Raw genomic sequence first — 18,358 nt, forward strand, 5'->3', positions numbered from 1 at the left:
TTAATTCGGACAATGTTGATCTACTGATAGTCGTTGCATTTGAATTTTTCAAACTGTACTGAGCATAAATGTCAAGCACATACGTTTACTTTGACAGCTAGTGGCACAGCTAACGCTCTAGGAAATTAGTTAGAGCGTAAAACACTTTTCATTTCTATTAAACTAAACTTGTTTCTCAAAAATATAAGAAGCTTTTAGGCATGTATGTAAGCTTCTTCCTGTTTGTCAAGCAATGAGTTTGAAAATAGAGCGGAAAAAATTGAAATAAGCGGATGAGATTCACTTTCTCTTTTTATGAGTGCTTAAAAAGCTGACTTAAAACGTTTCACCGTTGTTGTAATAATCTCCCACACTTACGTATATTGATTGTAATATTGCAACATTGCCACTTTTTTGTTGTTGACGCCACAGTTGTTGTAATTTTTGACTAGCTAGGGGTTAGACATTTGTCGCCACTTATTTGCGGTTATGTTTTGATGCAAAAACTGTCAACGCGCGGTTGTTGCAATCGCAATATTACTCGCACACATACTTACACACTACTTTAGCAGAAAGCCCGAATTGTGGCAGGCTGCTAATGCAACATGGCACTGCAACACTCAGCGGCTTTGTGTCAACTTAACGTTCAGCATTTTGTTCATGAAGATTATTAATACTTTTCGAGTGCAGTGCTTTTGAAGGTCGTTGTCGCAGCCAAGTGCTGTTTGAGTGTGACTATTGCTTGGGAAGTCGTGGGTGCGAAACGTGGTGCAACAAAATGAAAAATTTCAAGCAGCTTATATTTGTCAGTAAGTAATGGTTGACTGCTCTATATATTTTTGTTAGAAAGCGAGCAAATTAAATGACCTTAGAGACCGTTTTTAACCAATAGCGCCCCTCTATTTGTAATACCTTTCAAAAGCTCGGCCAGTTGTCTGTCGTTTCAACTTTTCATACGCTCTTAAACACTATTTTATAAGAAGTCTTTAGCGCTGCCGCTTATGTAGAGCAGTTATATTAATATCCGCCCACATGGCATAAGCTTTCTGTTAGCCCAAAAGCGTTTTGTTGGACTCGAATTCATGTCTTGAAGTAGCGAATTTCCATGCATTTAAATTATTTGTAAACTTAATTATTTTAGTGTCAACAGCATTGCCGCTTTTGGTTCCATAAACTTTATTTAAATTTGCTGCGGCTTACAAGTTGAAAGCAAAGTGTTTTTGCCAAATATGTGACGTTTCCACTTAAGCGCACGATTGAAGTTCATAAGCTCGGATTTCGATTTAAGTTGATATGTATGTGTGTGTGAGTGTACACATGTGTCGCGCAGCGTCTTAATTAATTTGGAATTTTGTCAACTGATTGTAATCCGTGTATTGTCTTTTAGACACTAAATACTTGTATATGAGTACATACAATATGTACTATACAGTATATACATACATTAGAGCGGGTTGATTTCTTTTTACTATAAAATCGTGTATGAGCGAAAATGTTCTAGGGATCATTCCGAACAACTTTGCTTACGAGATTATGTATCTAAAACCGTTTTCGAACCAGCAATTTTTAAGGCGAAAATCTTAATAATAATAAGTTGTATGGGCGATATATGATATTGCTATACGATATGGTCGATTCCGACAGATGATCAATTTAAAATCAAAATGCAGCTATGTATTGAATTTCATTTGAGAATCTCAAAAACCGACAAATAATTTTTGTAATCCCTTAAAAGTTTTCTCCTTAAAAACTGCTGGCTCGGTACCGACTTTAGACCCATGGCCTCTTAGGCAAAGTTGTTGAGAATGATTCCTAGTCCATATACGGCATACTCGATTACATGTTCTGTAAGCAGATTAACGGAATCGGCCTGCTCTTACTCGTATAGATAGAAGTTGTAACACTCGCCCCTGCTAAACATCTTCTTCGTTCATATCTAGAGCTTATTCTCAGCCGAAATTGGCTATTGGAATCTAATTTTAAGAGGTTCCATTTAGCATACAACGCACTTTAAGGATGCAAGCGCCATCTATTAAGAAAATAATGCATTTCTGTTTACTAGACCCATTTGCAAAACTGTAGAGGCGAAGTACATCAAATTCTTATTGGATCAAGAGCAAGGTACCAGGGAAATAATGAAGTATCTCTCTTGCACTTGTCCTAAATTGTTAAAACTACGCTTTAAATATCTGTGGTCCTCACGGTATGATGAAAGAGTTATCGATAGTGAGGCCTCAGAGTCTGTTAAAAATACGCGTCATGCGCAGGCATTCTAAAAGATGACTACTCCTCATGGACTAAATAATGGATGATGTTATGTGGCCAATATGTGGTTTCAACAAGGTATTTCCCGGTTGTGTACTTCTGTGTTTTGGTGATCACGAATTCATGAATGATATTTTATATTTCAACTAAATACATAGTTTCGTTTTCAAAACTATTGAAATCTAATGAGGACTTGTTTGCAATAAATGCAAAAACGATTCCTTTCCATGCTTAAAAAATGACTCTATATGGAAGACCTTCAAAAACATCAAATCCAATGATAAGGTTTTTCTAACCGTTCTCTATGTAAACCGGTCAAAGAATTGGGATAAGCGTGGCATCAACCACATTTCTAGCGACATCTTGTAATGAAAAATAAAATAATAAAAAACAGGCTTAAAAATGAACGACAAAACTAAGAGATGTTACTTTCGAAAACAGTGAAATGTCAGAGTCCCTGGCAGTTTGTTTATATTACAGGAATACAAAAAACGTTTTACGAATCAACTTATTGAACTCCTGTAAAGCAATAAACGACTTCGAAACTTCGCAACATTTCTGGTAGATACAGGGTTTGTCCGGAAAGTAATAGAACTGTAAATCGTATTGTAACGATTTGGCTCAATTAATTTTATTTAATCAACCCAGACCTATTACTTTCTGAACAAACTCTGTATTCTTTGCTATTCTGTGTGAGCATCTTTTGTATTCCGGGAATTGTTCGGTACCTATTCAAAGCACCGCCAATGTAATGGTATTTGCCTACCTTTTAAAATTTAAATTTAATAAAACAAATTCATTTTAAATTTTATATACTTGTGCAAATATTTTATAGTCTTGTGCAATTCATTTCAAATGCTTATCTTTGTGATCTTGAATTAATGAAGAGAGCGGTCAATAAGGTTGAGCTTTTGAACTTAAAACAAAAAAAAAAAAAAGTTATCTTCGGTTGCACCGAAGCTAAATAGGGTGCATTTCTGTTAGTAACTATGTGTTCAGTTTGCATAGAAGCTATATGCTATAGTAATTCGTTCTGAACTATTTCTTCGGAGATTAGACTGTTGCCTTAGAAAATAATCTATACCAAATTTCGTGATTACATATTTTCAAATGTGAAAGTTTTCCATACAAGAACTTGATTCCGATCGTTCAGTTTGTATGACAGCTACATATATGTTATAGTGATCCGAAATCGGCAGTTCCGACAAATGAGCAGCTTCTTGAAGAGCAAATGCCGTTTGCAAAATTTCAAAACGATATTTAAAAAAGTGAGGGACTAGTTCGTATATATACAGACAGACAAACGGACGGACGGACGGACAGACAGACGGACATGGCTAAATCGACTCAGCTCAACATACTGATCATTTATACATATATATACTTTATAGGGTCTCCGACGCTTCCCTCTGGGTGTTACAGACATCGTGACAGACTTATTATACCCTGTTTAGGGTATAAATATACCCAAGATTTAGCTGATTTTGATAACCTCTTTGATGGTTTTTTGACTATAAAATATTACTTGAGAAAAGTTGTTTTCTTAAAAAATTATTGTCATAATATAAATAATAGTTGAGTTTCTGAGGTTCATAATTATGAAATTTCCCAAATCAACTCCTTCGTCCAACCCTCTTCTTTATATATGTTATACTAGACTCAAACTTGTAATTACTTGAACGGCGTCGAATAGACTCTCCACGGTCTTTATGTACACTCTCAGCTACGGCTACCTCTACTAGGATCACCTGTTAAACGTAGCACTCCTAAATATCGCTGCTGGATGTTTGAACTTTTCGTGCATTTCGCTGAACTTTGTCCGCGGGTTCCGACTGGTAATATATACCGCAGTATCACAACGATGGCAGGGACGTGCACATAACAGTTCACCCGTGTTGGATATGTTTCTCCTCAATAGTACAGCAATCATACACGCGTCTTACTATAGTTGGTTAATGGTCTAAAAAGATCTCGATCCAGCTGTCATGCGATTCATGCCGAGGATCAGCCTGGCTTTAAATAAACCCATCTCGAACGGAGCTTGCGGAGATTTGGCGCCCTCCGTGAGAAAATAGCCTTACTTGTGCGATAGCTATGCATTAGCGGACCCATCTTTCTCCACACTCGTGGGTCCAAAAATAATCAACAAAATTAATCAACAAAAATATCTTATTAAAGAAGTCCGATTCTCCTGGAAAACAGCCGGAAGAAACTGTTAATGCAACTGCTCAGTTATTAGTTATGTTTATGGTCTCAACCAAAATCATTAATTTTCTTTCCCAGCACTATCTTTCTTTCCTTCAATCTCCCTTGCTTTACAATATTATTTATGACGCTTTCTTTTATGCAAATAAAATAAAGTTATTGCCTATAATTAAGTGATATTTTCATTGCAAAAAAAGTAATAAATTGAAACGTATTAAAAGTCAATATTCCGCGCCACACAAACGCTCTCAACCTAAAATAGTTGTCACATAACTGTTGACAGTTGACAGCTGTGGTGTTGCGCATAAATTTCCTGTCTGGGAAATGCAATGCATTACTGACGTGTCAAAGTGTTTTTGTCTTAATTGCATATAAAAGCGAATAAATGCAAAATCAAACACAGGTCTTCAGCTCCAAGCAATTTCATTGAGTATTCATACAAATAGTTTTAAAGTGAAAATGTCTAAAAAAAAACAATATTAGTATGGCTAATTAATGCAATTTTGTATTAAAATTTTTAGTAAACAAAAAATCCAAATCCTTATTTGCACAACTATTATGAAATCTCCAACAAAGTGACCTTTCTTGCTTTGCTTTCAATGCTCACTTTTACATTTGTTTCACTTATTTGCAATGCTCCCAGCTGCAGCTTTGCTATTCTCCTTCTGTCCATACATATATGAGCAGAGATACATCCTCTGTGGCACACTTGAAAATGCAAAGGTGAAATTCTGTTTAATCTGCTCCAGTGACATTCACTTTAGCTACCATACGAGTGTACTTTATTTGTATAGCTTTGCTTGTACTCCATTGTGTCATCCTGTTGCTGCACAGCATAAAGTTCCATTTCGCATTGCTTTTAGGCATGTTAGTGTTGCTTTGGGTTTATTATCAAACTTTCCAACTTCAGAGTTGACATTTGTTTGTGGTTGAGCAAGTAGATGTTTGCTCAAACGCCTCAGCTCATATTGACATCGAAATTTGCATCCTTTTGCTTTGCCATATGCGCTGTTGTGTTAGTGCCTATGAAACAACGGAAGTGTCGAGAAGAGACTCGAGACTACTCAATGGCTTCTCAAAAGCGAGATGACATTTAAGCTCCAATGCTGTGCACACACACATGTCATGTGTAAGTTGATATTGAGAGGGCCGATTGAAAAGTTCGTACGAAAGTAAAGAACGAGCGGGGGGGAGTCATTTATACCACTCCACTGGTTATTGGGTATATACTATACTATATACAGGGTGGGCCACCTAACGTTTTAAATTTGAATTATCTATATTTCGCCATTGGAAACGTCAAATACCATTCGGAAAGTGACAGATATTCAGTAAAAAGTCTAAAATTTACGAAATGGGTCGCTATTCACCAGAAGAAAACTGGAAAACAGTTCGCAGATTAGGCAGAAGATCGTTTGACCGAGGATGGTCAATTTTACCGCAAAATCATATTTTCGGACGAGGCTCATTTCCCCCTCGATGGTTATGTTAACAAGCAGGATTGTCGCATTTGGGGTATAGAAAACCCGCACGTAATCGTCGAGAAGCCGATGCACCCAGCACAAATCACTGTATGGTGCGGATTTTTCTTCGAAACTGAAGAAGGAACCGTAACCATCAATGGTGAGCGATATCGCCCAATGTTAACCGAATTTTTCTTCAAGCAAATTGAAGAGGAAAACTTGGACAACATTTGGTTCCAGCAGGACGGCGCTACGTACAGCAAACGCTACACTCAATCTTTTACGTCCTATCTTCGAAATTTAAAATTTTATATGGCCCACCCTATACTATATATTTTGGTATGTATTGAATAACTGTTTGCTAATATGTATCTGTATAATTTTGCTTTAATTCAAAATATATAGATAAAAGCTTACAGAATCCAGCATTACACTATCGAAGGTGTTCGGACATATTAAGAATATGTTCGACAAATGGTTAACTAAAATGCAAAAACCGATCTCATTGGTTGGTCTTATATTTTGGGATAATTTTAACTAAAAAGCAAAACAAATATAGCCTTGAGCTCATTAACAGTGCGTTCAGGCCTATTCAAAGAGTGCCTAGCTTCGATATCAATAGCATCGAGAGTCTTTGTGATAAGATTGGTATGGGTACCAGGCCACAGCGGAATCGTAGGAAACTGTAAAGCTGATAAGCTAGACAGAAGCGATATCGGTAGAATAGGAGCGAATCGAATCTTATTACCGTCTTGTGTTCTACTACTCGATAGCTGGGATTCGCGAAAATTTGGGCCAACATCGGCTCAAGATCGATCGCAAAAGATCTAGTGATCTCTTTGCACTTAGTAAAGCTAACATCTCCATAGTTTTGGATCTTTTAACAGGCAATGACCTGCTGTCATCCACTTAGTAACGCTGGGAATCCTACCAGACGTCATCTGCGGAAGAAGATGAGGTGGAAACAATTCAACACCGTGTAAGACAATGCACCGTGTCACAAGTCAGTGAAATCGATGGCAAAAATCCATTAATTGGGCTTCGAATTGTTTCCGCATCCACCGTTGTCTCCACATGTGAGCCGCAGCGGCTTTTTCCTGTTCTCAAATCTCAAAAAAATGCTCGCTGGGAAGGGGTCTATCTTGAAGCAAAGGCCAAATCGTACTACAAAAATTGTACCGAAAAGTTGGAGGGTCGCTATAATCAGTGTGTCACCTTTGATGTCGAACAAAGTATTTGTTTCAAATTTTGTTTTTGTAACCAAATTTCGTATGCGGAATTATTGCGAATGTTCGATAAGGCTTATTTTGGTTCTGTTTTATCAAATACACAATCCTAATGTGGTACAAAGCCTTCACAGGGGGTCGAGAAAATGTTGAAGGCATGCCTCGTTCTGGACGACCTTCGACCTCTTCCACTGATGAAAATGTTAAAAAAAGTGTAGTGAAAAATTGTCAGAGAAGTATCAGAGAGGTGGTAAGAGAGCTCGACACATCTCCCAAGTCCGTTCGAATGATTTTGGTGGATATTTGGGTATGAAAGGCGTTCTTGCTCGACTCGTCACGATAAAGCAAGTCTCTTTGGGCATACTTAATTGTGCAAATTCCGATATCACATTCATGGAGAGCACTAAAATTATGAGTTTGACATGCAAACTAGTGAACAATTAGCGGAATGGAAGAAAAAACAAGCCGAAACCAAAAAAAAAAAAAAGGACGTAAAAGCTCAAAAATCAAGGTTATGCCCATTGTTTTTATCGATATTCATAGTTTGGTGTATCATGAATTTGTTCCCTAAGGACAGATGGTCAATAAAGAGTTCTATTTGGCCTTATTGAGGCGTTTGTGGGAGAATATCTGTCGAAACGGTCAGAATTGTGGAAGAGCAATTCATGGATTTTACCATGCACCATCGCATCGAGCCATGATTGTGACCGAATTTAAAGCCAAAAACGGAATGAATACCACCGATCAACCATATTTGGCTGCGTAGGATTTTTTCTTGTTCCGCAAACAATCGAAGAGATAAAACAAAATTCGCTGAAGGAGCTGATGGCCATTCCAAAAACTGGTTATGAAAAGTGTTTCGAGGATTGAAAAATCGGTGAAGAATACTTTGATGGCGACAAAATAAATATTGATGAAAAATTAAATATTTCGCATTTTATTTACCGGATACTTTGTGACAATGTATTATATGTCGAACCTGAGGTAATTTTATTTATGATAATATTTTGTCTTGAAAATGCATACTTTTTAAAGAGGTAAAAGAGTGCTATGATGTAGATAAAGACATGTTCACACTTCAGTTACCAATATGAGCAACTTTAGTTTGATATTCGCTAGAACCACCTACGAAAATATTTATTGCGCAATGCAATTCGAGTAATTGAAATCGAGATGGCAATATTTTAGAGAAGCTATATAAATCTTTACATAAATGCTGATATTGTCTTTTGAGCTGTCGTCATTTACCATTTCTAAAGGTTATCTTGTACAATTTTGTAACAGAGTTGGCTTGTAAATGTTTTCACAGACTGCTGTTTATGCGGCAATGTTGCAAATTGAACTTTTACTGCCGCCATAAAAAGATGGTCGCAAGTGTTCTGAAGCACCAGCATTGTATTGGCGCGCGAATATTTCATTACTTTATAGGCGCGACTTACCGAACAAGCGGGTTAATACAAAGCGGAAAATATGCGTCTGCGAGAGCTGATGAAGTAGCTTAATGTTGACAGCGCTACAAGCCATAATATTTGCCATGAGACAAGCTTATCTGCGTCTACGCATAAAAATGTAAAAGCTTGTACTTCATAAGGAATTCGAAAATTCGAAAGTCAGCTAATGAGTTCTGCACTTCGCTTTTCATTTGATAACCCCTTCGGCTAATGCTAAGTAAGTGTGAGTGTTTTCAGAAAAAAAACGAAATCTTCTAAACACATTAAGTTTTAATTGCATTGTTAGTTTTTCTTTGAAGAAACATTGCCCAATAAAATATGTGAAACTGATTTAGCTCGTGACAACGTAGCCCAATGGCTTTGAAAACACAAAATTTCTAAATGCACACACACATATATATATATACATTTGAATACATACACACTCGTAAATGTTCAGGTATGCATGTAGAGCGCGTGTGTGGGCAATATTTTGTGTGAGCGAGTAAACAGTCAAGTTGAATGGATGGCGCTAGTGGTCACAGCGGAATCATAAATCAAGTGAACGTCACCACGACTGGCTTCACAGTGTCATACGGCGGACAAAGGCTGATAAATTGATATTTATTTTGAGCAATTTCTACATTCAAAAGTCGTACATATTTCTTTGTATTATGTGGCACTCACATAAGCGTTCCACTTCATGAAAAAATATGAATAATGAAAGTGCGAAAATATTTTAAAAATTTAATTTAAAAACCTATTAAAAAGTTTATTTACCCATTTGTTTGTTTGTTGTGTTAAAATGTATAGTTTTTTGTTTTTGTGTTTGTTTTTGCATACGCGTTCAACTCTTTAGTTTCCAAACAGTTGCTTGCATCAATTAGGTTCTAATAGTTTTGGTGAGCACAGAACATATAACAAGGTCCTCACTGAACAGACAAATTATTGCATATATATAATTATTATAGGTACTAAATATACACTATATATTTCAAAAAATTTGTTAGGACTCTAAATATTAGGAAAAATCCTTAGTTCTCCCTAATCAGTGTTAAGCTGCTGATGAGCGTGCCTGATCATGGTGAATATTAAATGAATGGAATGCTCTAAAATGTATGGGAATGTGTAGATACTGTGTTTGTAACGGGTTTTTCAAAGGTAAACTGTATCAGATATCAATGAAATTCTTTATTCCTGTGAAACTATATTCGATGACATTATGTATGGAACTTCTTTTGCATGGCACGCTTGCAGAAGTCCAGACGCTGAACCCAACTTTCGTCGATTTTCAAGCATAAATACTGCAATTTCACGTTCGATATTCGAACGAAGCTCATCAATTATCGCTGGCTTGTTGGCATAGACCTTAGACTTGACGTAGCCCTACACGAAATAGGCCGCCGAAATCCAACGGCGTCAAATCGCGCGACCGTGGCGGCGAAATGACTGGGTCATTTCGTGAGATACCACGTTCACCAAATTTTGTTTTCAATAAATCGATTGTGACATTCGGCTGTGTGACTTGTGGCGCCATCCTGTTGGAACCACATGTTGTCCATATCCGGAAGCCCAATGACGTCGCCGGTCCACAAACCGTACCAAACCATACTTTTTTCGAGACACTTTTTTTTCGAGGTGACTCATGGACTCTTGTACGTGTGGTTTGCTGCCTGACCAATAACCCATATTTTGCTTATTGACGAAGACATTCAGCCAGAAATGTTCCTAATTGCTGAAGATGATTTTTCGATGAAAATCCGGATCATTTTCAAGTTGTTTCTCAGCCCAATTCACGAAAATACGACGACTCTGGTGGTCAAGCGGCTTCAGTTTTTTCCTCAATTTGTTCTTATAAGGTTGTGGGCCAAGATCTTTTCGCAAAATTTGCTTGAGAACGGCTGATTTTTTTCATTAGACGCTTAATTGTTGATCTGACAAGATTATTATGACGACCATAAATTGGACGTTGCGCTCTTAAAGTTGAAGTCACTGACTTCGAATCTGGGTACTAAATTTTAATAATTTCGACTCCTTGTTGGATCGTATATATTCCAGTGATGAAATGGCAAATCTTACTGAAGAGAAATGTCAAAAGAGCGGAAAATATATGATGTAGTTTGCTGTCCTTATCGGTCTACTTTTGTAGTTCCCTGTTGAAAAACTCGCTAGAAGTGTTAAGTCTAGATTCCATTCCCTCCTCAGTGCTTGAGTTGTCTATTTAAAGTCAAAAACTACTTAGGAAATGGGAGATATTAAGATTGATTTAAGTGTGGGGGTTGTCACTACTGCTGCTGGCCAATTATTTACATGTCACTATACTGATCCAAATTATTATCATTACAAAAAAACTGAGAAATCCAGTAGTTCGCGTTTAGTTCACCAAGATTCGCTCAAATAGCTCAAGTTTTTTAGTGTGTCATATACATAAGTATGTGAAATAAAAACATAAAAAGGGTTGACCTCCACTCTTAAAAGTAAGGAACTCGCATGGGCATCTACATATATACCAAAATTAGAAATTTAAGTTCAATTGGTTAAAGAATGAAGAATTTTTATTAACAATATTTTATAAATTAGGCAAAATCCAAATTTTGACTTTATACACAAACCGGTAGGTTAAAGGAGAGGGGAATGTCAAGAAACTAAATTTTCTTGTAAATCGCAGCGTACTGTGTATGGTTCAGAGTCTATCACTACAGTCCAAATTTTCGTAGAAAATCATTAAGATCGACATTTATTGAGCTCGTGTAAGGATGACAAAATGTCAGCTAAATCTCACGAACTATGTGCTAAACTTAGCTTTCCTTTATAAAGGACAATCTACGTGCCATAGAACTGGGTCAAAATGGTGTTGAAAGTGTTTCTGAAGTATTCATAATGTCATAGCACTTAAAACTATATTTCAATCTATTTATTTTCGACACGTTCTGACACCTAACTTGCTTAATTATTTACCGACAGTACCATGAGATTTAGGAAGTATATCGAAATAAATACTCGTATGTATATAAACTGTCAATGGAGAGGTCATGTTGTCTGAAAGGATGAAAACACTCTAGCTCTAAGAGTATTCGACGCGAAACCCGCCGGGCGAAGCCAAGGAAGATGAAGACCTCCACTCTATTGGAATTACCAGGCGGAGAAGAACCTACCAACACTTGCAATTTCCACTTGGCGCCAAACAGCGAGAAGGAAGAAGGACTGGCGCGCTAGGTCAATAAAGAATATGAAGAATAAGAAGAGTTTGCCGATGGCTTTAACGCAATTTTGACAGCTCCTGGCTGTCAAGTTCATGTCAATGGAACATTTTGTCAGTTTCACAAATTTACGTTTAGCTAAAAATCATCTTCTCAGATGAAGTTCATTTCGGACCTAAAGAATTGTCAACAACCAAAATTACAGTATTTGGATGGATTTATACGATATTTACGATACTGGCCGACATTTTTCCCCTGAAATTTGATGAAACCGATACCAACAAAACTTGGGCACATTGCATGCAAAGTTAGGCAACTAGTTAATTTCGGGAAATGGCCACCAAGATAATGCGATTTAACAACCCTGGATTATTTTTCCTGAGGGTTTGTAAAATCGAAAGTATACGCAACGCTCGAGGAGCTCGAAGACAACAGCGCACTATAACCAAAATTCCATCTGAAATGCTGCACCAGGTTAACGAAAATTGGCGCAAATGGGTGTAGAAATGCAAACGTAGTAGTCGTAATGACCATTTGACTGATATTTTCTTCAAACCTTCAAACAAATAAATGACCTAAAACTCTCTGCACTCAAAATAAGGACCAAATTTGAGTGTCTTATTTTATTTTAACATTACTTCGTTCCTGTTGGTAGACACTTTTAAAGGGAAGTCTCCTGTTTGACAAATATGTATCTAAATTGTAATCTGATATGTGCTGGTGGCAAATTGAAAACATCTGTTGATTTTAAGGTATTTTTATTCTTCCTTAGTATCTTCTGGGCTCAGCAGTTGCATGCCTAACGAACAAGAAGAGGTTTAAGTGTTCAAATCTTGTGGCTCTATATGAGATCTTATGGTTGTCAGGACATTTTCGGAAAGCAAACGGTCAGAAAAGACAGATATGAAAATAACTGCTCTTAATGCTGGCGAAGTAGAGAGGACAAAGGCTTCAGCAAAGAACTATACATAGCTATTAATTATTTCAATGCAACCTCTTCATAAAAAACCGAGATAACCTTGTTTTTTGAATTACGAAACAGGAGCAGAAGCGATGTCAGCCCTTGATTGCTGCATGCAAATTTTCAACAAAAAGGGAAAATGTTTCATTGATAATTTCATCAGTAATAAAATAACCGTAAAAGATTTTGTGCGCTCGACGTAAAAATTTATTTTTTCGCTTTTCCCAGCTCGAACTCTCACGGAAAAAAGGTCATATGTCATTTATCGTTAACGTAACACTGTTCTACCCAAAAATCTTGCGTCATCACTGGCTGGCGTCACTGTGGCTGGCGTCTCTGTGGCTGCAACGCATGCAACTTTAAAGCACAGACGAACGAGTCCCACTTGAAATGGCTCGCTCCTTTGTACGCGCCAGCACAGCAAATAGTGTCCTGCAACGGAAAATGTCACCTCTGGGAAATCAACAGCTCGCTCTTAACGACCACCCAACCAATGATGTAGACTTACGCAGCGTACTCGCCAACGCGAATTCACACCTAAGGCGGAAAGCATACACAGCGTTCGTACACTATATATCAAGTAGTAGTTATTGTTTCGGTATTGTAATGAAACTGCGAACCGTCGGGTGTTTTAATTATTCATTTTTATGGTGGCTTGAATGAGTGAATACGTGCTCACCGTACGGCAGTCGAACGTGAATGTGCACGTTGTTGCTTGGGACACAATTTCCCATAGAGGTGTATGTGGTATAAAATTTCACACATCACGAACTTCTTTTGCGACGGGGACTTAAATTGGTATGACATAGTGTAGGCACAGGACAAGTTGTAATGCCTTTTGGAATAATTTCGCGTGAAATGAGTACTATTATGAGCGTTGTGTTGTGCACTCTTTATTGTACCGAAGTTTGTACGAAGTAGCTCATATTCCAAACCGACATGAAAGCGTGCGGTTTGAAACTTAACTGCTGTGCTTTCAACGTAATACTCGAGTGGCATATAAGGTGTACTCCCAGAGAGAAAAGAGATATTTACGTGAGCAAAGTGACGATTTGTACGAAAGAAAAATAACTTTAGGGTGTGCTTCAGCTTCATTGTTTTAAGAAGAAAATGTTGAAAGGCGAATTTAATAAGTGCTCTAACTTTTGAGCTTTTGTGTAGACCATTACTAAAAGCATCTTTATTTTAAGAACGAACTATTTATTATTATTCTTTGTCATCTCAGTGGTTGCACATACTCTTAGCATAATCTGATTAGTAGTGGCAGAAGGTTTTGAGCGACATGGTAATAGACCGGGACCTGACCTGGTGTAATCATATCCAATAATGTCAGGAATTTGTTTTCGATTACCGGCTTCAATCTGATCAGTTGTTGAGAGTAAAGTGTAAAATCAATCGTTCGACGAGGCTGAAGCAGCTTACCTTTCCAATCTCAATAAACACTCAGCATAACTTCTCGAGGCGTCAATCCCGTCTTTGCGACCATTTGTTGAGCTTCACCACGGTTGGACCATGAACTTTTTTACACATTATTGTCGTATTTAGTTCACTTTTCATCTCCTGTTACCATTCGCTTCAGAAATGGTTCGATTTCATTTCGTTTCAGCAAAAAATCGCAGATGTTAATTCGATCTATTAAGATTTTCATAGTTTGGGGATGACTGTTAAGTTCCTTAGCGATGTCATGGCTGCTTATGTGACGGTTCTGGTTCCATAATTTCATCGACTTTTTCCACAATAGGTCTAAGAGACCTATTTCATTGGCGAATTGTTTTCCGAAAAATTTTATTGACTTGGGTACCCGATGTGCTTTAACTTTTCTTAGGCCCAAATGATCTTTCAAATCGTTTTCACTGATGCTTCCGATATTCCAACGACGCCAGTAACGTCTCTAACTGTTAGTCGTTGATTCAAAATCACCAACTCCTTTATTTTGTTGATGTGTTGATCATCAGTTGATGTTGATCGCCGCCCTGGATGTGGTTCGGCGTCAACTCGTTCGCTACCCTCTTTGAATAATTTATACCTATCGCAACTTGTTCGTAAGGAAGGCCCAAATCGCTCTCTCACACGTCGTTTTCAAGCATTGGGCATCTCTGTGACGTCGCTGTGGCGAATTTTGTGAAAAGATCTTGCCCTAAATTCTTACAAGATCAAATTGACGCTAGAACGGAAACCGCTTGACCACCAGAATTGTCGTATGTTCGTGAATTGAGCTGAGGAATAACTTGGAAATGATCCGGATTTTCAACGAAAAATCATCTTCAGGTACGGGGTTCATTTCTGGCTGAATGGCTTCCAAAATAAGCAAAATATGGATTATAGGTCAGGCAGCAATTCACACGTACTCCATGAGTCACCATTGCATCCCGAAAAAATTGGGGTTTGATGCTGTTTATGCGCCGGTGGCGTCATTGGACCTTACTTCTTCCGTGTAGATCAAGAACGGCACGTTACTGTGAATGGGAATCGCTACCGCTCAATGTGAACCGAACATTTCTGACCTAAATTAGATGATACAGACTTGGACAATATGTGGTTCCAACAAGACGGAGCCAAAAGCCACACAGCGAATGTCACAATCGATTTATTGAAAACCTTAATCCAACAAGCCAGCGACTATTTAAGAATTTCGTACGAATATCGAACGTAAACCGTCAAAAATTGTATTCAGCGTCTGGACTTCTGCAAATCTGCCCGTGGTGGACATGTAAAAGAAATCGAGTTCCTTAAATTATGATCAATATCCCATGGTATGACATTTGAGCTAGAGATAACTATTATGTAATTTCTGACGAGGCGAATTTAGTAACAAAATTTTTTATAAGAGGTGCCTGAAGTTACTTCCACAGTTCGCTGGCACTACAAGATCTCGTGAAAAAATAGTTTTCCGCATTCAAAGTGACTGATGACCAAACAATGGGTAAATGGTCGCATGTTTGTTTGAAACTAATTTCGTACACTTAATGCAATTTTAAGATATTTATTTTGAAAAAATCTGTTCGACATTTAAATTTAAAAATAACACAACTATGTATGTACATATAGTATATATATACATTCATAAGTACCAAATGCTCACAACCAATTTAAAAAAATGTCGAAAACATTTGCCGGCTTCACATCAGTATGAAAACATATTTATACAGACTCTAAGTATGTATGTAAATGTCATGTATCTGTCCACAGGCGCCTCTGAATATGTGCGGTCATATTTTATTTTGTACCATGTCGACAAGGGAATAGTTAATAATTGCAGATTACACAAGTGTCTCGTGTTTTGACAAATTACATTCTTGCCGCAGAGAAATATCACCTGTTGCCACAAACCAATGTAACCAGCAGATAAATAAAATGTAAAGAGGCTGCTGAGATACCATATGAAATATGCTGTCGTACATATAAAGGGTGATTTTTTAAGAGCTTGATAACTTTTTAAAAAAAAAAAACGCATAAAATTTGCAAAATCTCATCGGTTCTTTATTTGAAACGTTAGATTGGTTCATGACATTTACTTTTTGAAGATAATTTCATTTAAATGTTGACCGCGGCTGCGTCTTAGGTGGTCCATTCGGAAAGTCCAATTTTGGGCAACTTTTTCGAGCATTTCGGCCGGAATAGCCCGAATTTCTTCGGAAATGTTGTCTTCCAAAGCTGGAATAGTTGCTGGCTTATTTCTGTAGACTTTAGACTTGACGTAGCCCCACAAAAATAGTCTAAAGGCGTTAAATCGCATGATCTTGGTGGCCAACTTACGGGTCCATTTCTTGAGATGAATTGTTGTCCGAAGTTTTCCCTCAAAATGGCCATAGAATCGCGAGCTGTGTGGCATGTAGCGCCATCTTGTTGAAACCACATGTCAACCAAGTTCAGTTCTTCCATTTTTGGCAACAAAAAGTTTGTTAGCATCGAACGATAGCGATCGCCATTCACCGTAACGTTGCGTCCAACAGCATCTTTGAAAAAATACGGTCCAATGATTCCACCAGCGTACAAACCACACCAAACAGTGCATTTTTCGGGATGCATGGGCAGTTCTTGAACGGCTTCTGGTTGCTCTTCACCCCAAATGCGGCAATTTTGCTTATTTACGTAGCCATTCAACCAGAAATGAGCCTCATCGCTGAACAAAATTTGTCGATAAAAAAGAAAAGAACCGAACACTGATTTTGGTAATAAAATTCAATGATTTGCAAGCGTTGCTCGTTAGTAAGTCTATTCATGATGAAATGTCAAAGCATACTGAGCATCTTTCTCTTTGACACCATGTCTGAAATCCCACGTGATCTGTCAAATACTAATGCATGAAAATCCTAACCTCAAAAAAATCACCCGTTACAATGAAGCTTAAATGTATTTATAAATGTGTGTGTGATATAAGATACTTGTAAGAATACTGTGTTATTAACTGCACCTGTGGTCTTATGTGTGTATGTACTGCAATATAAGCATGTATAAATATGTATTTGCTAAAACTACTATGTGGTATTGGGCGTCAGTGAAACACCCTGTAATCACAGTCCAGCTCATATGTTGCTATTACGATATGAGACAACTTGGGTACCGAAAGTAGAAGAAATCGGTCATAATACCATTAAAGAGGCTGAGAAATTGAAACATTTATCATATGCTAGCTTGAGACTAGGTAGGTAGGCTCAGTAGATGTCTGACGACACAGGTAGGCTTTTAACGGACCATTATGAAACCATCGGGGCTAAAATACCCCCACTCTACTATGTCTTCTCTGAACCTTCCTCTGTTCATGATGAAGTTTATCAATACTGCACTTATGACAATTTTTTGATATGGTCGTTCTTTGATTCGACCAATAACTTAGCGCTATGAATCGAATAGAAAACTGGTATAAAGTTCATATGCTGGTAGAATCAAGGGTGGTCTGAATAGCAAGCTTTAATAAAGTATCTTCATATGGGAATATCGAATGAAACGGTGTCCCAAAAAAGCGAGCAGTGTATATTAGTATAAATACATATGTATCAGTGTAAAAAAGTAAAATATAGTTATATAATAATTAAATTTAATCACAGTCTTTAATTATTTGATAATTTTTTTTTTTTTATAAATTTAATTTGCAATTGGTTTGTACCAAAAAATTAACCCTAAAATGTTTCTATTTATATTTTTTAGGAGGACGCTAATAATATCAATTCGCAATACTATATTCCCGGTACATTGACTCGTCAAAAGCAGGAAGAATTGGGAACGCCAGACGCCGTACAGGAAACACGACGTTCACATGTGAAACATAAGCATGAAAAAGGTACGAATTTAGAAATAGAATAGTTTCGTTGTAAGTTATTAAAATAGATTAGGATTGAGAAAAGAGGCTGTTATAAATTAGTAGTTAATTTGTCATAATGATTGTATCAAATCTGGAAAGTTTTCAAAATAATAGAAACAAGTAAGGAAGAGCTAAGCTCAGGTGCTAGCAAACATTTTATACTTTTGCAACTGGCACTGCTTCTTTTAGTCTCAAAAAGAAGAACAATAGCTTTATCCTCGCTTTAGATGTCACATGATCCCTCGCTCTTTCTGGCTTGCCATCTCCGTTTCCGGTTTCTCCATAATGATCAGATCACCTCTTCATAAATGCTGTATGTGTAAATAC

The 18,358-nt window shown here is 37.3% G+C and overlaps 1 protein-coding gene across 1 annotated transcript in view; it reads left to right on the forward strand.

Moving 5' to 3' along the window:
• LOC105223802 (uncharacterized) overlaps positions 1-18,358 on the forward strand; it is a 122,852-nt gene that overhangs the window by 91,961 nt on the left and 12,533 nt on the right. Inside the window, exon 3 of the mRNA XM_011201659.4 lies at positions 17,878-18,010. Within this exon, the coding sequence (XP_011199961.2) occupies positions 17,878-18,010 (133 nt within the window). The remainder of the gene's footprint in view (positions 1-17,877; positions 18,011-18,358) is intronic.

This window comes from Bactrocera dorsalis, chromosome 1, assembly GCF_023373825.1.
Source record: "Bactrocera dorsalis isolate Fly_Bdor chromosome 1, ASM2337382v1, whole genome shotgun sequence".
NCBI classification, from domain to species: Eukaryota; Metazoa; Arthropoda; class Insecta; order Diptera; family Tephritidae; genus Bactrocera; species Bactrocera dorsalis.